Source organism: Pelodiscus sinensis, chromosome 5, assembly GCF_052426305.1.
Source record: "Pelodiscus sinensis isolate ZL-2025 chromosome 5, ASM5242630v1, whole genome shotgun sequence".
NCBI lineage: Eukaryota > Metazoa > Chordata > Testudines > Trionychidae > Pelodiscus > Pelodiscus sinensis.
The window spans coordinates 131,202,775-131,222,162 of record NC_143056.1 but is presented as its reverse complement, the minus strand read 5'-3'; the positions used below and the strand labels follow the sequence as shown (position 1 = coordinate 131,222,162).

Genomic DNA, 19,388 nt, shown 5'->3' with positions numbered 1-19,388 from the left:
TGTTGCCCTCCGCTGGACTCTCTCCAGTGCCTCCACATCCTTTTTGTAGTGGGGGCAAAACTAGATGCAGTATTCCAGACGTGGCCTCACCAGTGCTGAATAGAGGGAAAAAACACTTCCCTCAGTCTGCTGGCAATGCTCCTACTCATGCAGCCCAATATGCTGTTAGCTTTCTTAGCTACAAGGGCCCACTGTTGACTCATATCCAGCTTTTCATCCACTGTAATCCCCAGGGCCTTTTCTGCCAAACTGCTGCTTAGCCGGTCGGTCCCCAGCCTGTAACAATGCTTGGGATTCTTCCGTCCCAAGTGAAGGACTCTGCACTTAGCCTTGTTGAACCTCATCAGATTTCTTTTGGCCCAATCCTCCAACTTGTCTAGGAACCTATCCCTGCCCTCTAGCAGATCTACCTCTCCCTCTAGCTTAATGTCATCTGTAAACTTGCTGAGGGTGCAATCCATCCCCTCAGCCAGGTCATTAATGAAGCTGTCGAACAAAACCGGCCATAGGATCAAGTCCTGGGACGCTGCTTGGTACTGGCTGACAACTAGACGTTGAGTCCCAAAGAGGAACTCACCACCTGGTGTTACAGTTTAGTCACCTGCTTTTTTGAGCCTCCCCTTAAAAGCTAGACAATGCAATCCAAAAGGTAAGTGTTGTAAGCTGTACTGCTTTGCATTGATGCTGCAGAACAATCTAACATAGCTCTTTAGGTCCTTTGGGAAGTGGTGAAAGCCCTGACTGGCCCCCACCAAATTCTAATACATGCCCAAGTGAGCACGATCCTGCATTGATAAAAGATTTCTTGAGCTGCTCTGTTCTGTTTTTTAAGCATAGCGCTGAACATGGTGTTTTGCAGCCATTAACCAAACATGGGGGAAGAACTAAAGTAAAATTCACTGAATTGATAAGATATTGAGTGGCAAGAGAAGACCTTTACATTAAGATGCATAAATTAACACCCGGATACATGTGGAATGGGATGAGGTATTTGTTTAAAGTTTACTAGTTTGGTAAGTTGGTAGGTGTAAAATGTTGGCGCACAGCGAAGAAGAATGAAATAGCAGATTCAATCTGGCCTAAATTGGCAGGCAGACAAGTGTAGATAGGACCCACAAATGATCAATCCAATGCTGCAGGGAAGGGTCAAATAGGCATACTCAATCCAAAATTAGGTGAGGGGCACCAGACCATAATAGTACACAGACCATAATACTAAGCTTCAGAGGGGTAGCCAAGTCAGTCTGTAACAGGAAAAACTTAAAAAACCAGCAAATAGTCTAGTAGCATCTTAAAGACTAACAAAACATGTGGATGATATTGTGAGCAAAAGCTACTTCTTCAGATGACTAGAGTATTAGAAGCCCAGATCCAAGAATAAATAAGAGGGGTGAGGGGAGACAGAAAAGGAGGAGAACAAAAGAGAGAGAGAGTAGATGGTCCAAGTAGTTACAAAAGGCTGATAAGAACAATTAGCACCTCCATTGGTTGGTTGGTTAAGTCATTAGGATGAGAAGGCTTGTTATGTTACACATTTGATTGACAGGCAGATTTAGCAACAGTCATAGGACTAGACAGATCAATCCAAGGAGGTTTAACAGTGACTGGCGGATAGCATATGCTCATGGCAGGAAATGAGCCACTCTGAAAGGTTCCAGTGGCTGGTAAAGCTGAAGAAAAGACAGGCTGTCAGCAGGCCAAAGTCAGTCAAGTTAGGAAGTCCGGGAAAGATCAGCTCAGAAGAAAGAAACTGAAAAGACTTGAAAGAAGCAGAAACTGGGGCAGATGCAGAACCAGGGACAGGCCAGAAGGAGCCTGACACAGAAGAAAGGAAAAGAAGAGTATGGGGAGTAAGCATATGTACCACCCCACCCCCAGTTAGTGGCTTTAAAGCTCAAGCAGTAGTAGCTCTACACTGAACTCTAGAGGTCACAGGTTCAAATGTGCCTGCCGGAGGTTACACAGTCCTAGCAATAGCTTTAATGAATGTGTGCCTGTCTGTCTGGGTTAATAAAGGTGTGTGGTATGAATGTTTTAGAGATGTAAAGTTTCAGAATGCAGTCAGTGACAGCCCTGCAAGCAGAACAGAGTGTCCAAGGGTTCTGCAGAGGGCTCACTCTTTGCTTTCATTTACGTTTAGATGAATTTCAGTTATGGAAGGTTGGTAACACTGAATAAAGAAAGTACTTTGTTTCAGAAAAATCATGCCCAGGTGGCGAGGAGTCCTGTGGCACCTTATAGACTAACTGAAGTGTCGGAGCATAAGCTTTCGTGGGCAAAGACCCACTTCGTCAGATGCCCATGAAAGCTTATGCTCCGACACTTCAGTTAGTCTATAAGGTGCCACAGGACTCCTCGCCACTTCTGCAGATTCAGACTAACACGGCCACCCCTCTGATACGTGCCCAGGTGTTTATCAATTGCATTGGAGTGCTGCATCCATGTCTTCCAAGGACAACAGCTCTAAACTGTACTAGGAAGTTTTGTCCTAGAAGTGTTTCCTGCAAAACCCTGGCAATTTCTCTAGGGCAGGCCCCCTTTTACCTTACCAAGAGAGAGAAATGAGTCACCTGAAGGTAGGGGTAACAGGTGAGCTAGTGTGGGGGTACTTTGCATCTGGTTTAGGAGGGTAACGGAGGAATTAGTGACCACTTCCCATAGCTACAATAATCACAACTGTCAGAGCACATCTACACTACAGAGATGATCGAAGCTGCTGCTGTCAGTCTTCCAGGGTTTGAATTAGCAGGTCTAGTGAAGACACACTAATTCAAACTGAGAGGGGCGCTCTATGAGTGCGGGTAGTCCTGCTTCCATGAGGAGTAAGGGAAGTTGAAGGGAATGCTCTCCCTTCGACTTCCTGCAATATAGACAGCGCCAAAAGTCGAGTTAAGGTACTTTGATCTCAGCTATACAATTAACATAGTTGAAGTTGCGTATCTCAATTCAACCTTATCCCATAGTGTAGACAGAGCCTAAAACAACTGCATGGGAGGGATGGGAGAAAAGGACAGAGGAAAGACCGTGTGCATCAGAGCCCCCAAGAGCTCTGGGTAAACCTACAGGTCTCTTAAATAAGAGCACAGTAACTGACTGACTGGTATACCTGGAGTAACAGGAACAGATAGCTGAGCTATGATTAGAGACTATGAATTCAGAGGATTTTTTTTTTTTTTTTACTCCCTTATGAGATGAGGTTCAGGTTGGGAAAGAAAGAAATATCGTTAAACGTGGGAGAGGTGTTAAGGCTTTTCTTTTCAAATGTAATGTGATTTCATAGGGAAAAACAGCACCTGGCATAAGACCAAAATGATACATACTAGCACAGTAGAGGGAGAGAAGATTCTTCTATTTGTAGTTTATAGGAATCAGAAGAACACATCTGAGATGACAGAAGATTATCACCTACTGTTTCTAAAATCTTCTGTACAAGAATCCTTCTCCACACAATCCATCTGTGGTTACATGTATTAAAAATGTAATGGAAGACTTGCATAAAAGGTTTAGTGTGAGCAACTTAAAATTAACTATTAGTTGTTTCACAAAAATATATTCATTTCACTCACACAATCATTTGATCTCAGTTGGGTTTAACAGTTGTTGAATTACCATTAGTTTGAATGTAGTTATTAAACTTAGAACAGATTAACCACAGCTTTAACCAAACTTGTGAAACTTGTTATAAGAACCAAAGCTGATTCACAGATCTCTGATCATTATCTGCCACCTTACTGATAAAATTAAAGGCAAAACACAAAGAGTGTTGCATTTGCTAAAGTGATTCTAATGCTTCAGAGGTTGGTAGTTATATCAAAAGGAAGCCTGAGCTGTGGAAGACAGAGCTGAAATTATTACATCAGCCTAATGAGGCAAAATCAGGGATAGTGAGGTATTTGTGCCAACAATAAGAAACATGTGCTCAGTCTTGCAGAGCCTTGAGCCAATATTGGACAAAAACAACACACACATTGTAGTCTCTATGACATGATGGTTAGTGATATAAATGTTATAAAATCATCCAGGGGACAGATACCAGAAAGTCTCTCTGGTCTCCATTTTGTGTTCCTAGCTTCTACTTTGGTCTCCATTTTATACCCCTAGCCCCTCATGCCCAGCCTAAACCCAGAGCCCTCACAATCCTTCATACCATTGATTGAAAAATTGGGAAGAGATCTCTGGGTTATGGCAGCTTCATTAGATGTAGGAGAAAGATCTCTGGATTATAATGTCCTGTAAAATTGCAGGAAATAGATCTGCATCTTGCAAAGATGCAAGCATGCCAATCCCTCTGCCTTTCTCCCCCTTCACAAGTGATTATAAAGATTCACAAATTAAATTACACACACCCTCCCCTCAAAGAGAAAAATAAAATACAAACCAAGGTTTTAAAAAACCTCACTTTAAAAGGGCATTTTACCTGCAGTCACTTCTCTAAAGCAATCCAGGTTTCTTTTGGTTTTAGAAAAGATTTGCCCACATGAATAGAAAGAGCAAACAATTGGCTTAAGGGGGAGGGGAGTGAAGAGTGAGAGGAGGGCCTGCCTAAGGTGAAGACAAGGATTCTAGCTAATTAATTTGAAAATTCAGTGGCCACCACTGTCAAAAGTAGCAAGGGAAAAGGAGTGTCTGTTTTTAGGGGACTCAAATTTGGGGAGACCCCCTTCAAGGAAAATGATGCCTCAAAAGGCACTGAGCACTCAGCTTCTTCAAAATCACTCAGTGCCCCCCCCTCCCCCATAACTAGCCAGTTGGGGAAAAGATTTGCCATTTCCTTCCCTTCTCCCGCCTCTCTCACCTTTTGTCAATCACAGCTCTTCCATGCCACATCTGCATGCCAGCTTGTTAGTCTAAAAAGCCCAGGTGGCTAGCCAGTTCTCCATGCAACCCTGCCACAGATTTACAGACTGCCCCGGCCTAGCATTGGGCACCCGCTGCTGGTTGTCATGCATGCGCTGAGCCTAGCAGCATCTCTAGGAGTGGAGACCTGGGCCTGCAAAAAGCAAGCCCCCTCCTCCGTCACTCTGCAGGGAGGGAAGAGCCTAGTGTCACTGCTAATACGCAACCGGCTGCATCACTCCCCAAGACCAGACTGTCTCTGCAGACATCAGTCCAGCTCACTGCAGGAGCTCCCATTGCCAAGCCGGGATGCTAGAGTCTGCAGACCCAATGAGTTGGGGAGGCCGCATGGCCTGCCCTGGTAAAACAGGGTGTTCCCTGAGGCCTGCCACACTAAAAGGGTTCCTCCTTAGAGACTGTTTATAGAACAGGATGCAGCACAGAACCAGTAAACCCATGTGTGACGGGGTGTTTGCCTCACATTGCCTCTAAAGGGCTTAATGAGGCTACATGGACCAATTCACCGCCAAGGCAGCACCAGGGAGCAAAGAGGACTAATTAAACTCAAAGGATGAAGCTCCCCTGGAGAGGAATAGGAAGCACTTGCATAAAGGCCAGGTAGCTGCAGGGAGGCCTGGAATCACACTGTAGGGCTTGCGGGAACGGGGAGCTTGGCCCAGAAGCAAAGACTCACCCACAGGAGGGTAGAGAGGAAGAGGCAGAAACAATACAGGAAGCAGACCAGGGAAACAGCAATCAGGTGAGGGACAACGCAGGCCTTTCGAACCACTGGATGTAGGACCCCTGGGCTGGAGCCCAGAGAAAAAGCCAGGCCTGGGTTCCCCTACCAGCCACTGGGGAAATGGCCCCATTGCTGGGCGCTGAAGTGGAAGATTTCCTGGGATGACTGGTAGAGTCAGATTTTGGTATTAGCCCTTTTCTTCTCCGCCCTCTCCACCGCCTGAAGGGAAAACCTATAGTTATCTGGCCAAAGGGCCAAGCCACAAACAGGGAGCCATTGAGTTGACACAGAGAGAGAGAGAGAGAGAGAGAGAGAGAGAGAATGCACTTGCAGAAGGGGCATCAGATGGGCAGAGCTAATCCCTAGGGCTATGTCTAGACTGCAAGCCTCTTTCGAAAGAGAGCGTCTAGACTGCACGCGGAACTTTCGAAAGAGCAAGCCGCTTTTTCGAAAGAAAGCACCCAGCGAGTCTGGATGCTCTCTTTCGAAGAAGCCCTATTTACATTCAAGAACGCCTTCTTTCAAAAGAAGGCGTTCTTCCTCGTGAAATGAGGTTTACCGCCGTCGAAAGAAAAGCCGCATTCTTTCGATTTAATTTCGAAAGAACGCGGCTGCAGTCTAGACGCAGGTGAAGTTTTTTTGGAAAAAGGCTACTTTTCCCGAAAAACCCCCTGAGTCTGGACACAGCCGTGGCCACAAGGAAGCAATCCAGCAGTAAGTACAGCCCCCATGACACCAAGATATGAACATAGGAAAAGAATCTGACAGTCTCACTTTGTTGACACTTATCTGACTCAGTTACTCAAGGACCACATTGGAGAAAAATCCTCCATTAAAAATGTGGGTTAAAATTTTCAACAGTGATGGGCAGCACCCAATTATTAATGGCTATGGGGGCCCAGTTTTCAGACAGTGCTGAGCACTTCCACCTGAAAATTAGGCCTTTTTAAGATATTGACTGAAAACTCCTCGCCTCAACTTACGTTATAAAGTCACAATGCGCATTCAGATCAGGTTTCACTGATCACACCAAGTTCTCCACTCTTCCCAGGAGACTTTCAAATTGTACAACTCCTGATTTTCTAATGCACAACCCCAAGCAGCTTGATATTTCCCTCCCCCAACCCCCAGATTTTGTTTTGTGTATTGAAAAGTGGCAGCATTAAAGAACACAATCCCCAGTTATATTCCCCTTTCCAGGATACCTTTACATGTCTTTTCCTGGTTGGTTAAGAGAAAAGAGATCTCAATTGTGAATCTCAATTTACAGCAAACCAGGCTAAGAAAAGACCAAGAGGTCTATGCTCTACAGCTAACTGAGAGCAGGAACTACTCCTGGGGGAATTCTGTGCAATATTTCAACGTTCTGCATATTTGTCTAAATAACACAATATATTCACACCTGTTTCAATTATTTGTGGTCATTTATTTAAGAGTACCTGGCAGCAAGTGCAGCTGTAACAATACAGACCACAAATCAGAGTTGGAAAACGTTTGACAAATAGATTCCTTACTAGGTGTGTTAATAGAGAACGCTGAATAATTCATTTAAGCCTCTGCCCTGGGTCCAGGAGCCCCCACTCCTCCCGGGAGAACCACACGGCCACCTCGGCGAAGGCCACCGGCACCTGGAACCAGAAGGGCCTGGCTCAGCACCCGCCGCCTCAGCCACACCCCAAGGCTAGATCAGGGTCGGGCACGAGGGGCACCACAGGGGGCGCCCCAAGGGGGAGTCTGCAGCAGGAGCCAGGGGGAAGGGGCAGCGATCCCGGGCCAACTGCACATCCCACTGCGCCTCTCACCTGGCAGCCAGCCACAGCGCCCACCAGCACCAGCTCCCAGGCCATGCGGCCCCCCACGTCGCCCTGGGCAGGATCTGTGGGGAGCACAGGGGGACAGTGTCAGAGGCAGGGCTCAGCCCCACGGGGTGGGGGTATCGGGCCCCTTTGGAGCAAATCGCTCTGCGGGACACCCCGGCTGGCACAAGACCCAGAGGCTGCCGGGAATCATGTTCCTCCCGGGGCACGTGGGGAGCTGCGGGGAGACCGCCCCACGCTGCCGCCGCTTGCTGCCCTGCACCCGGGCCGGGGGACACACATGGGTCTGTTCCAGGCAGGGGCGGGGAGCCGGGTCCCTTCGCTCCCGCTCTCAGCCCCCCTGTACCCATATCCCGCAGCTCCGGCAGCGGCTGGTCCTGGGAACCACCTGCTGCCGCCCGCGGGCTGCGAACCCGCACAGGGGTGGGGGCTCCCTGTTCGTGAGATCATCTCCCCCCCCCATTGCGTCACACCGCCGGGAGCCAATCCTCGGCCCGCCCACGGGGATGAATGAACGGGCTCCGGAGAGCGCGGGGAGAAGGCATACAAGCCCCGCCCCCTGCACAGGTGTGAGCTCAGGCCGCGGGAACGTGCTTTCATGTGCGCCCCCCGGCCGGAGGGATAACAGCCTTCTACTGCTGCTGCGACCTGGGGCCTCCGCGCCGGGCTGTGAGGTGGGTGGTAATGTGATGCACGAAGGAGCCTGGTGTACAGGGGTCCCTTGCGTGCCCCTGGGCCTGCAGCATCCCGGGGGCTGGGCGGGGGAGTCCGTCGTGCCACGAGCGTCACTTCACCGGGGGCATTTCCACGTGAATTGGAGAGAAACGTGGGGGGGGGGGAGCAGCCTGCGATTGGCTCCAGCTGGGGACTCCTGGGCTCTGACCTCATTTCCGGGAGCGGAGGGGCGCCCAATGGGCCGAGCTGCAAGTTCCAGCCTGCCCTGCAATAGAGACATTCAGCCCCCCGCTTCCCAGAGCGGAGCCGGGGCTGCTGCTACCTCGCGTGGGGCTGGGGCAGCGCAGGGATCTTCCTGGCCCAACCTCCGGACGCTTGGGACCCAAGTCGCCCCACTTCTCCCGCTGACAGCTGGAGGGAGATTGCCCCGGCTGGGTGGTGAGCAAGGAATCGCTGCCTGGGGCAGGAGGCGGCAGGGAGAGGGGAATGGGGCTCCCTGAACTGCAGCTGGCACCCGGGAGAGCCCCTGGCGGGGGGGGGGGGTCCTGTGCCCCTGAGCCTAGCAAAGCCCCCCGCCCTAAACCAGCCACTCCTTGGAAATATTTCATGGCTACTTATCAGGATTTCCTACCCCCCCTTTGCATGCAGCATTTCTTGTCTGTGCCTGGCACTAGGGGAACAGGGGCTGCATCCTCAGGGCACCTAGGTCAGGAACAGTCTGGTCCTTACTGGCAGAGGTGACCTGGCACCGGTGACATAGGAGTGGGCTTGGGGACTCTTCATGGACTAAGAGGCAGCCCCCCAGGATGCCACGCCTGAGCCGTGGATTGGGAAGGTCAGAAGAGCCCCTTCCGCTCAGCTAGTGCAGTGCCCTGCCAAACCCTGGCCAGGGAACCCCGCCCTGAGCATCAGCCAGCCACAAAGCTGGGGGGCCCTGACGTGCCACAACTGGAATCAAAGGATTTAGGTTATAGGGCAGTGAGGGGATCCCAGCAAAACCACCTGGAGCCCACCCACCCTGACCCTTGGGAGGAGCCTTCTCCTCCCCCAAGCTCTCTCAAGGCTCAGCGGGGCTGCTGGGGACAGAATCAGCCCGTGGGGATTTACTTCCTGCCTGTCAGTGACAAACTCCCTTTGCTGTCCCGTCTCTCTGGCACACGGAACAGGCCCTGTCTGCAGTGTGTCTCTCTCTCGCAAAAGGTGCCAGGATGGAGAAGGAGAATCCTGCACAGGAAGAGCCTGAAGGAGCAGAGCTGCATGGGATGTCCCGGAGCACCGAGTGGGGAGAGGCCAGCAGGGCTGGACAGCAGCTGGGGACAGAGGCGATGTCACCGAAGGAGATGCACGTCAGGGTGGTGACAGAGCCCAGCCAAGCCCAGTGCAAGTTGCGCCCCTACAGCTGCTCGGACTGCGAGAAGAGCTTCCGACAAAGCTCCCACCTGGTCCAGCACCAGCGCATCCACACGGGCCAGAAGCCCTACAAGTGCAGCGAGTGTGGGAAGAGCTTCGTTCTCAGCTACAACCTGATCGATCACCAGCGCATCCACACTGGTGAGCGGCCCTACCAGTGTGGTCAGTGTGGGAAGAGCTTCATCCGGAGCTCCCACCTCTTCCAGCATCAGCGCATCCACACGGGCGAGCGGCCCTACCAGTGCACCGAGTGCGGGAAGAGCTTCAACCGCAATTACACCCTGGTGAAGCATTTCCGCACCCATGTTGGGGAGCAGCCCTTTATCTGCAGTGAGTGCGGGAGGAGTTTCAGCCTGGGCTCCTTCGCCCAGCACGTCCGCACCCACACGGGCGAGAAGCCCTACAGCTGCGCCGAGTGCGGTGAAAGCTTCAGCAGCAGCTCCAACCTGAGCCAGCACCGGCGCATCCACACCGGGGAGAAGCCCTACAGCTGCAGCCACTGTGGGAAAAGCTTCAGCCAGAGCTCCAACCTCATCAAGCACCGGCGCATTCACACCGGGGAGAGGCCGTACAGCTGCCCTGAGTGCGGCAAGACCTTCAACCAGAGCTCCTCGCTCGTGCAGCACCAGCGCATCCACCGTGGTGAGCGGCCCTACCAGTGCACTGAGTGCGGCAAGCGCTTCGTGGACAGCTCCAAGCTGAACAAGCACTGGCGCACCCACACGGGCGAGCGGCCCTACAAGTGCACGGACTGTGGGAAGGACTTCCGAGACAGCTCCGCCCTCATGAAGCACCAGAGGGTCCACACCAAGCAGATGCTGCCCAGTGGCTGGGAGGGGACTTTTGAGGGGGTGGGAAATGATGTGATGGGCTCAACTCAGGATGTAACATACATGTCCTGTATGGGAGACAGCTCTGGAAAGAGGGAAATTAGCATGACAGCAGGGGACTCTCTGGAGGTATGTCTACGCAACAGCATTAATTCGAGTTAGTTAATTCGAATTAAGCTATTTCTAAGTTAATTCGAAATAACGCATCTACACACAAAACCTATTTTGAAGTAGCACGTCCACACTCAGTGGACCCTGAACCAAAGTTAAGGCTGGCTGGAACCGGTGCCAGCAGGGCATCAGGTTAGGACTTAGTGTGTGGGTTGCTGCCTGAGACTAACTGAGCTCCATGCTTAAAGGGACCCTACTCCCACCCCCGACAGACAGTTCTCAGGGTTCCCCCACTTGCTTGTCTACCTCAATGAGGGACAGCAAAGCAGTCCTACCTTGGAGTGCCCTGAGTGTCCACACTTGGGACACCACAGCACTCAGCCACATGGAGCCAGAGCTGCCCCTGGGCACGCTGGTGCATCTCGTGGGGTCGTTGCCATTAGCCCGGCTGCACTTGCTGCAGGCTGCCATCTGGGGGGGTCCATTAGGGGGCTGTCAGGATCCAGGAGGCCCTGCAGGAGAGCTTCCACCCCGAGGAGCCCTCAGAACCGCCCCGGTCCTCCCAACCAGGGGCTCATGCCCCATTCCTCCCTCACGTCATTCCACTTACCCCTCCTTAGCCCCCCTTCCTGATGTCAAACAAAAGACACATATGTTCAAAAATAGAAATTGGGTTTATCAACAAAACTGGGGGGGGGGGATGAACCTCTGGGGAGACTGGGAAAAGGAGGCGGGAGAGGGGAGGGGGAAACCTGGGAGGAGGGAGCTAGAAGGGGGAAGCAAGGGGAAGAAAGGGGAGGGGAAGCTCAGGGTCCAGGATTGGGGGTCTTGCCGAACCAACTTGATTTTCATGCAAACCTGCTCCTGAGTTCTCATGTGGCCTTTGGTGGCCAGGTTGGCAGCTATCCTGCCATAGAGGCTGCATTCCTCTGTGTAGTGTGGAGATCATGGATGTTGGGGGCATCCCCCCAAACCTGAATAAGGTCCATGATCTCCACCCTGGACCATGAAGGCACCCGATTTCTCCAGCACCTGTCAGGCTCCTGGTAGCTGGCAGACTGCTCCTGGGGAGCGGTGGGGGCTGGCTGCCAGTGGCTTGCTGGCTCATGTTTTGGGGCCACTGGGTCAGGGGCCACAGCTGGCCCTGGGCTGGCAGGCTTGGAACTGGCACAGGCACTGTGGCCAGGGTCTACCCCTTTAATGGCTCCGGGGCTGGGGGGAGGAGAGTACGTTTTCCTGATTGTGCCCAGAGTGGCCACAGGGCTCCCTGGGAAGGGCTGGAGGCCCCCTATTTCAAATTATGTGACTACATAGCACTTAATTGGAAATAGCTATTTTGAATTTGGCATTACTTCTCATAGAATGAAGTTTACCAAAAATAACGGCTGTTATTTCAAATTAACTTTGATGTGTAGACATACCCTGGCAGTTTCCTTGTGTACCATACACTGAGGCATGCATGTCAATCCTAGAGGTATTTACTAGTGTTCTTGTGTGTCACAGCCTCACCGACACATCGGAAAAAGTTACCTGGTTCAAGGCTTGTTCTCTTCCCCCCCTCCCCCCCCCCCCCAAAGCGTGCACTGGGAGGCTTCTTGCTTTCTCAGGTTAACACACAAAACAGGACACTGTCTTAACTCCATCCTTACCTTTCAGGGACACCCATCCCCATGGTCTCAGCTACTGCTGCTCCTGGCAAGTTCCCAGTTTCAGCCAGCTCTACTCCCTGCCTGGTGCAGCAGCTACAGGGCTGCTTCCCTGAGCTCCTGGACCCTTGCTCCTGGGACCCATCACAGGGCTAACTCCACTCCAGTGTGGCATTCCTTCCTCCTACCAGCAGCCCTTTATTGGCCCAGATGTAGCCCAGCTCTCTTTCATTAGCTGGATTGGGCTCATCTGCTCTGCCCTCTACTCCTAAGACTGCGCCCCTTCCGAGAGCACAGAGCCTGCTCCCCGCCCCACCTTGTCCAGGGTCCCAACATGACTGTTGGCACCTCTGTCCAGGATGGAAGATTTTACCGCTAGATAGGAGTTCACCTGCATGTCACTTACTGCCAGTTCTGGTATCACATGTCACCAGGCCAGTGTTTTCCCCAGCTCCAAAGGATGCTTTGCCATGCCCAGTCTTTTCAAGGAGTTGATTTCTTTTGCAGAGATTAGCATACAAAGCAGAAAACAGCTGTAACTCAGTCGTTGGCCCTGGGCTTCAGAACCACCCCTCCCTGGGTCTCGAGCACTGCTGCATCTAGCAGCTTCCCTGTTTCAGCCAGCTCTACGTAGATCTACAGTCCAGCTGGCCCAGTGTCCTGCCATCTGACAGTGGCCAGTTCTAGGGGTTTCAAAGGGAAAGAACAGAACGGCAATTATCAAGTGATCCATCCCATGTGATCCAGTCCCAGCCTCTGGCAGTCATAAGTTTAGGGACAGTCAGGGTGTGCCTAGACTACAAGGTTTTGTCAACAAAACTATACCTGCATCTACACTGCCGCCGAGTTCTGTCAACATAACGTCGACAGAACTCAGCAGTTTTGTCAACAGCTGTAAACCTCGTTCTATGAGGAATAATGCCTTTTGTCGACAGAGTTCTGTCGACAAAGTGTTATTGCAGCTACGCTGTCCTTTGTGTCTCCACTCTCATGTCGACAAAGCGGCTTGCTTTGTCAGCAGAACTGGGTGTAGTCTCAACGCTCTTTGTCAACAGAAGCTTTGTCGACAGTATCTGTCGACAAAACTTCTGTCGACAAAAGCCTGTAGTTTAGATGTACCCTCAAAGCATGGGGTTGCATCCCTGACCACCTTGGCTAATAGCCATTGATGACCTGTTCTGCATGAATTTACCTAATTCTTTTTTAACCCTGTGATAATTTTGGCCATCACAACATGCTCTAGCAATGAGTTCCACAGATCAACTCTCCAGTGTGTAGAAGTTCTTCCTTGTGTTTGTTTAAAATCTGCTGCCTATTAATTTCATCCGATGACTCCTGGTTCTTAGGTTATGTGAAGGGGTAAATAACTCTTCCTTACTCATTTTCTCCAAATCATTCTTGATTGTATAGATTTCTGTCATGAAATCTCCCATAGTCATCTCTTTTCCAACCTGAACAGTCCCAAGTTTTTTTAATCTCTTCTCCTCTGGAAACTATTCCATACCATGAGTCATTTGTGGGGCCCTTCTCTGTAACTTTTCCATTTCTAATATATCTCTTTGAGTTGTGACAACTGCATGCAGTATTCAAGGTGTGAGCAGGCCATAGATTTATATAGTGGAAGTCCTCTCCCGTGAGCCCCCAGCCTGTTGCTCCAAGGACCCAACACAGGAACTAGTTTCATTCCTGTGTGGCTTTCCCTCCATAGGACTCAGCTTGTCTCGATCCTTCCTTCCTCTAGTCACCTACACAGAATCCTTCATTGACCCAGGTATAACTTAGCCCTCTTTAATTAGGCAGATTGCTCTGGTCCATGGGCACTGGACTTAGCCTATCCACAGGGCCCAACTGCCCTGTGACACAGTCCTTGAGGGAATATGCTGGAGCATTCTGTCTATCTTGATCATGGTGGATGGAGCCAGGGTTCCTGGAAAATATTACAAGGAGACAAGATGAAAAGATGTGGAGTCTCTAATATAGATCAGTGTCTGCAACTACTGACCGCATCAGTACTGAGGGCAGATTCTGATCTCATGACCTCAGTATAAATCCAGTGCAAGCTCTCTGATGCCAGTGGAGTCAGGGTGGGATTCTGATCTTGGTGTGCCTCCTTGGTGTAAATCCAGAGTGAGCCCACTGATGTCCGGGCTAGATTCTGATGAATCTTGCTAGCGAAATTCTGGTCTGTGTTCCTTTAAGATCTATTCTAGAGCCATGCTCGATTGCTGGATAACACATAAAGGTCCTGACCTATATATTTTTTTATCCATGCTAGTGAATTACTCTCAATTCTGTTGTCATGGGTTTTTCACACATAAACCCAGTAATTCAAGGAACCCGATTCTGATCTCACACCAGAGTAAATCCAGAGGGACTCGAGAAAAGTCAACAGGATTACTCTGAATTTAAACCAAGCCTGACTCCAGTGCATGAGGTGCCTTTGGATTTACACTGTGGTCACTGAGATCACAGTTCAGTTGTGGTTCCATTGCTGGCAGTGGAACCGCTCCAGATATATAGAGCCCTGCGTGGATACAAAATTTTGTATCCGCATCTGCATTTGTGTCTGCAAAAATGAGCTGTGGATATCTGAATTCATGTCCGTGGATGCTTTTCCGGCGGATATTTGCAGATTTCCAGTGCTCTACAGATTTATACTAATGTTGCTGAGATCAGAATCTACCCCTAAATCCACAGGGGCCACTGCAGATTTTCACAAGGGTCACATCACAATCCAACTCCGTGATGTCAAATTTCTATTGACACAGTCCCTTCAATTATGGAAGGAGCAGATGCTAGTGAAATGATACTTCTGTATTGACCAGAACCCTGACTTCTGCTACATCAGCACTTTGATGGGAGTGGGAGTGGCATGCTGACTGCCCCCAGTGAACACTTGGGTGGTGGTGGTTTTTGTATTTGTCTGTTTCCAATAAAATGTGTATGGCACACTTAAGAGGAAGAGACTGTGTGTTATTCTAAACCTTTCTCCTGCTGTTGAAGTAGCTAAAACCCCAAGTTTATGCATCTCCCAGCACCAGGAATTAACCCCTATTGATCCAGAGGCATTTTTCTATGAGAAGCTATGAAAAATGGAATGCAGAGGTTTATGGGGATGACTTGAGGGATTTTTAGCTCTTCTCTTGACAGGCAGGTTCTCTGTCACTGTTTCTGCAGCCATCATGGCCTGGGAGTTGGGAATTTCCTTTATACCTCAACCAAGGGAGGCCTTGGGCCCAGGGGCGGCCCATGCCTATAGGCAAACTAGGCAGCCGCCTAGGGCGCCAAGTAGCATGGGGCGCCAAATTTCAAACCCTGCCCCTTCCATTTCCCATTCCCTTTCCGGTGCCTTACCTGGAGCATTGCTTCCCTGCAGCCAGGAGGGGGGGGAAGTCCTGGGAGAGGCAACGCGCAGGGGGGCTTCCCCTGTGCCATGGGGGGGAGGTTTTGACCTCAGGGGAGGAGGAACTGGGGGGGGGGTTGGCCCCAGGGGAAGAGGAATGCGGGGGGGTTCCCCTGCACTGCGGGAGGGGGGGGTCACCCCGGGAGAGGCGCATGCCGACTTTTCTCTGAGGGGGTGGGATCTTGGGAGGAGACGGGTGCAGGGGACTCACTCCCACGACTGGCACCCTGTTCCCTCTCCCTGGCCCCCAGCCCCCGAACTCCATCCCCAGCCCCCCTCTTCCCAGCACAGAACCAAAACCCTCAGTCGATATCTGCCCTTGGGGTTGGGGGGGGAGGGTGCCAATTGCATGGTTCACCTAGGGTGCCAGTTGCTGGCAGCTAGTCTGGGGCCGCCCCTGCTTGGGTCCCAAACTGGGATTCCAACTCTGGATCCCAGCACCGCCCTTTTTTGTATATTCCCTACCTGACCCCTGCTGAGCAAACTCCTTTCATTTGCCCTTGTAAACGGCTCCCTGCAGCCTATGGGTACGTCTAGACTACAGGCTTCTGTCGACAAAGAGCGTCTAGACTACATTGAGTTCTGTCGACAAAGCAAGCTGCTTTGTCGACATGGTAGTGTAGATGCAAAGGACAGTTTACATGCAATAACACCTTCTGTCGACAGAAAGTCTGTCGACAGAAGGTGTTATGCCTCGTAAAATGAGGTTTACCAGCGTCGACAAAACTGCTGAGTTCTGTCGACGTTATGTCGACAGAACTCAGTGGTAGTGTGGACGCAGGTATAGTTTTGTCGACAAAAGTCCACTTTTGTCGACAAAACTCTGTAGTCTAGACACACCCTATGGCTCCCCATAGTCTGTCTATGTAACCTTCCCCCCACTCACACATGTAGAGAATCTACCCATTCTCCAGATACTTAATTATGCTCTGTCTCATACCCCCTTCCTTTTTTCTTTTTCTCCCCCCTCCCCTTCCCTATTTATTTCGAGTTTTCATATCCCCTACCCATAACTCTGGTCATCTGAAGAAATGGGCTGTGCCCACAAAAGCTCATGATCCCATCTACATGTTTTGTTAGTCTATAAAGTGCTACCAGACCATTTGTTGTTTTTTACATGTGGTATGGTTCACTGTCCCATGTAGTGGCACTTAGACCACGTACAGTGAGAGACAAGAACGAGAGAGCTGTACAGCCTAAGATGAGACCCAGCTGGCTCTATAGCTCAAGCTGTAGAGGATCCTACACTAAGCTCCAGACGTGAGGGTTACGTTTACATCTCCCCAGGATTGTGGGGCCCAGGGATGAGCCTAGAAGGGCCTTCCCTGGACTATATAGATAGGGACTATCCCCTCGGTTCTCAGGTCTGGGGATGGGACATGCAGCCTTTTCCCTCTAGGGGCACTGAGTCTGAGCAGCCTCAGGACAGTGGGACTGGCTGGCTCGGGGCAGGAGGGCAGGGAATGGAATATGGGGCATTGTAAGTGAATCTCATGTGCTGGGTTCATTAGTCTAGACTCTAGCATGAAAGGAGTTGGGTCTCAGCCCAGCTTAGAACACACCATTGTGCACTTGGCCACAGTCCCCACAAAATGGTGGACTCAGAGACAGCCGGGCTCATGAACCCCTGAGGCTTTTCTGCCTCCTCATCTACCCCCAGGATTAGCAACTGAGATATTTACCCCCCACTCCTGTGATCCCCCCCCCATCCACTTCAGGCCCCAGCCTCCCACCCAACTGCCAGAACTGCCAAACCAGAACATGCCCAACTGCCATGGAATCTCCAGAGCCCAACATTCCACACACCCGCCATGGAATCTCCAGAGCCCAACATTCCACACACCCGCCATGGAACCTCCAGACCCCAACATTCCACACACCTGCCATGGAACCTCCAGACCCCAACATTCCACACACCTGCCATGGAACCTCCAGACCCCAACATTCCACACACCTGCCATGGAACCTCCAGACCCCAACATTCCACACACCTGCCATGGAACCTCCAGACCCCAACATTCCACACACCCACCATGGAACCTCCAGACCCCAACATTATACCCAACTGTCATAGAATTTTCAGACCCCAGCATATATATAGACACACACACACACCCCCACCCACCCACCCACCCCCCGGACTACTATGGAACCTCTAGCGCCCAACCTTCCACCTTAAATGAACCTTCACCTATAAGACACTGATTTCCTGCTGCAGCGGTTACTCTGTAGGGGTATTTTAGTGTTGCAGAGAGAACTGGGGCAGCTGTTTGTTCCAGGATGGATTAACCCCGTGGTGGTGGCTGATATGGTGGGACAAGGGCACTTGATCTGAGATACAGGACTCAGTTCCATGACTAGATCAGTGGTTTTCAAACTTTTGGGAGGGGGAATGTCAGGCACTGGGTCTCATTGCTGCAGGGGGACCAGGTGACCAGCAGGGGTGCTAAGGCAGCTACCAGCTTGTCCTGGCACCGCAGACTGCGCTGCACCCCTGAAGCAGCCAGCAGCAGGCCCCACTCCTACATAGAGTGGGGGGGAGAGCACACAGGGCTCCACTCCCTGCCCTGAACACTAACTCCATGCTCCCATTGGCTGGGAACCTGTTGCTGACTGCTTTTAGGGCAAAGCATGGCCTGTGGTGCCAGGAGAGGCAGGAAGCCTGCCTTAGAACTCCCACTGACTGTTGACCAGGAGCTGCTCAAGGTAAGTGCCTCCTGCCTCAGCCCTGACCCCCCGCCCCCCAAGCCAGAGTCCCCGCCTATACTCCAAAGCTCTCATCCCCACCCCCGAGTCCACACTCTAGTCAAATTATATTTTTTAAAACACACCCAGTAGGATACAGTGGGTTGCTGTTTGGATGCACTCCGTATGGTAACTGTAGAGTTTACCTGCAGAATTGCAGGGATCCGTGCCAACTTGACCCCACTGCATTGATCCATAGAGCCCAGCAAATGCACTGATACCCATTTTAAATCTGTGAGTCTCCACGTCTGTGGATATGGGTATCTATGGCTCATTTTTGCAGCTACAGAGGCAGGGACAAATTTTGGATCTAAAACCCTGCAAATTTGCCGATATCTGCTTTATGTCCACAGATGTGAATGCCGATATCCACAGCTCATTTCGTAGATGGGGATGCAGATACCAATTTTGTATCCACCCAGGACTCTATTGAACCACTTTACAAGTTTGTTGAACACTCCCTTCTTATGACAAGCAGCAGCACCCAATTTACCTTCCCTGGCCCCTGCCTTTCCCTATGTGCATCTGCCACGTCCCCTTTTATCCAGCCCCTCTCTACACGAACCAGTCCCTCCCTACCTTTCCTATCTCTTTACAGCAGTGATGTGTCTAGTCTGGCCAGTTTTTCCAGAAAAACTTGCCAGCTGTCTACACTGGCCGCTTGAATTTCCACAAAAGCACTGACGATCTCATGTAAGATTGTCAGTGTTCTTGCGGAAATACTATGCTGCTCCCATTTGGGCAAAAGTCCTTTTGCGCAAAACTTTTGCACAAAGGGGGCCAGTGTAGACAGCTGAGATTTGTTTTCCACAAAAAAGCCCCGACTGCAAAAATGGTGATCGGGGCTTTTTTGCGGAAAAGCGCATCTAGATTGGCCACGGACGCTTTTCTGCAAAAAGTGCTTTTGCGGAAAAGCGTCCGTGCCAATCTAGACACTCTTTTCCACAAATGCTTTTAACTGAAAACTTTTCCATTAAAAGCATTTCCGGAAAATCATGCCAGTCTAGACGTAGCCCAGGGGTGGGGAACCTACGGCCCAGCAGCTGGATGCAGCCCATGGGTTGCCTGAATCAGGCCCCTGAGGTGGGGAGCCCATGCTGGTGCTCCTGCACCCCGCAGCCTCTCCACAACCCCCAGCTCCCAACTGATTTTTCTGTGGCTCATTCCCCACCC

The 19,388-nt window shown here is 51.1% G+C and overlaps 1 protein-coding gene across 2 annotated transcripts; it reads left to right on the top strand.

Annotated features, from left to right (window-relative positions):
* The first annotated feature begins 7,242 nt into the window (after positions 1-7,242).
* On the top strand, positions 7,243-15,044 carry LOC149524395 (uncharacterized). 2 transcript variants are annotated; one of them, XM_075928988.2, is made up of 2 exons: positions 7,243-8,508; positions 9,271-15,044. In XM_075928988.2, the coding sequence occupies exons 1-2, from the start codon at positions 7,587-7,589 to the stop codon at positions 10,470-10,472; spliced, it is 2,124 nt and encodes a 707-aa protein (XP_075785103.2). In that variant the 5' UTR covers positions 7,243-7,586; the 3' UTR covers positions 10,473-15,044. The 2 variants fall into 2 exon arrangements, with proteins under 2 accessions (XP_075785103.2, XP_075785109.2); XM_075928994.2 differs by having other exon boundaries at positions 7,470-8,508; positions 9,237-15,044.
* The last annotated feature ends 4,344 nt before the right edge of the window (positions 15,045-19,388 follow it).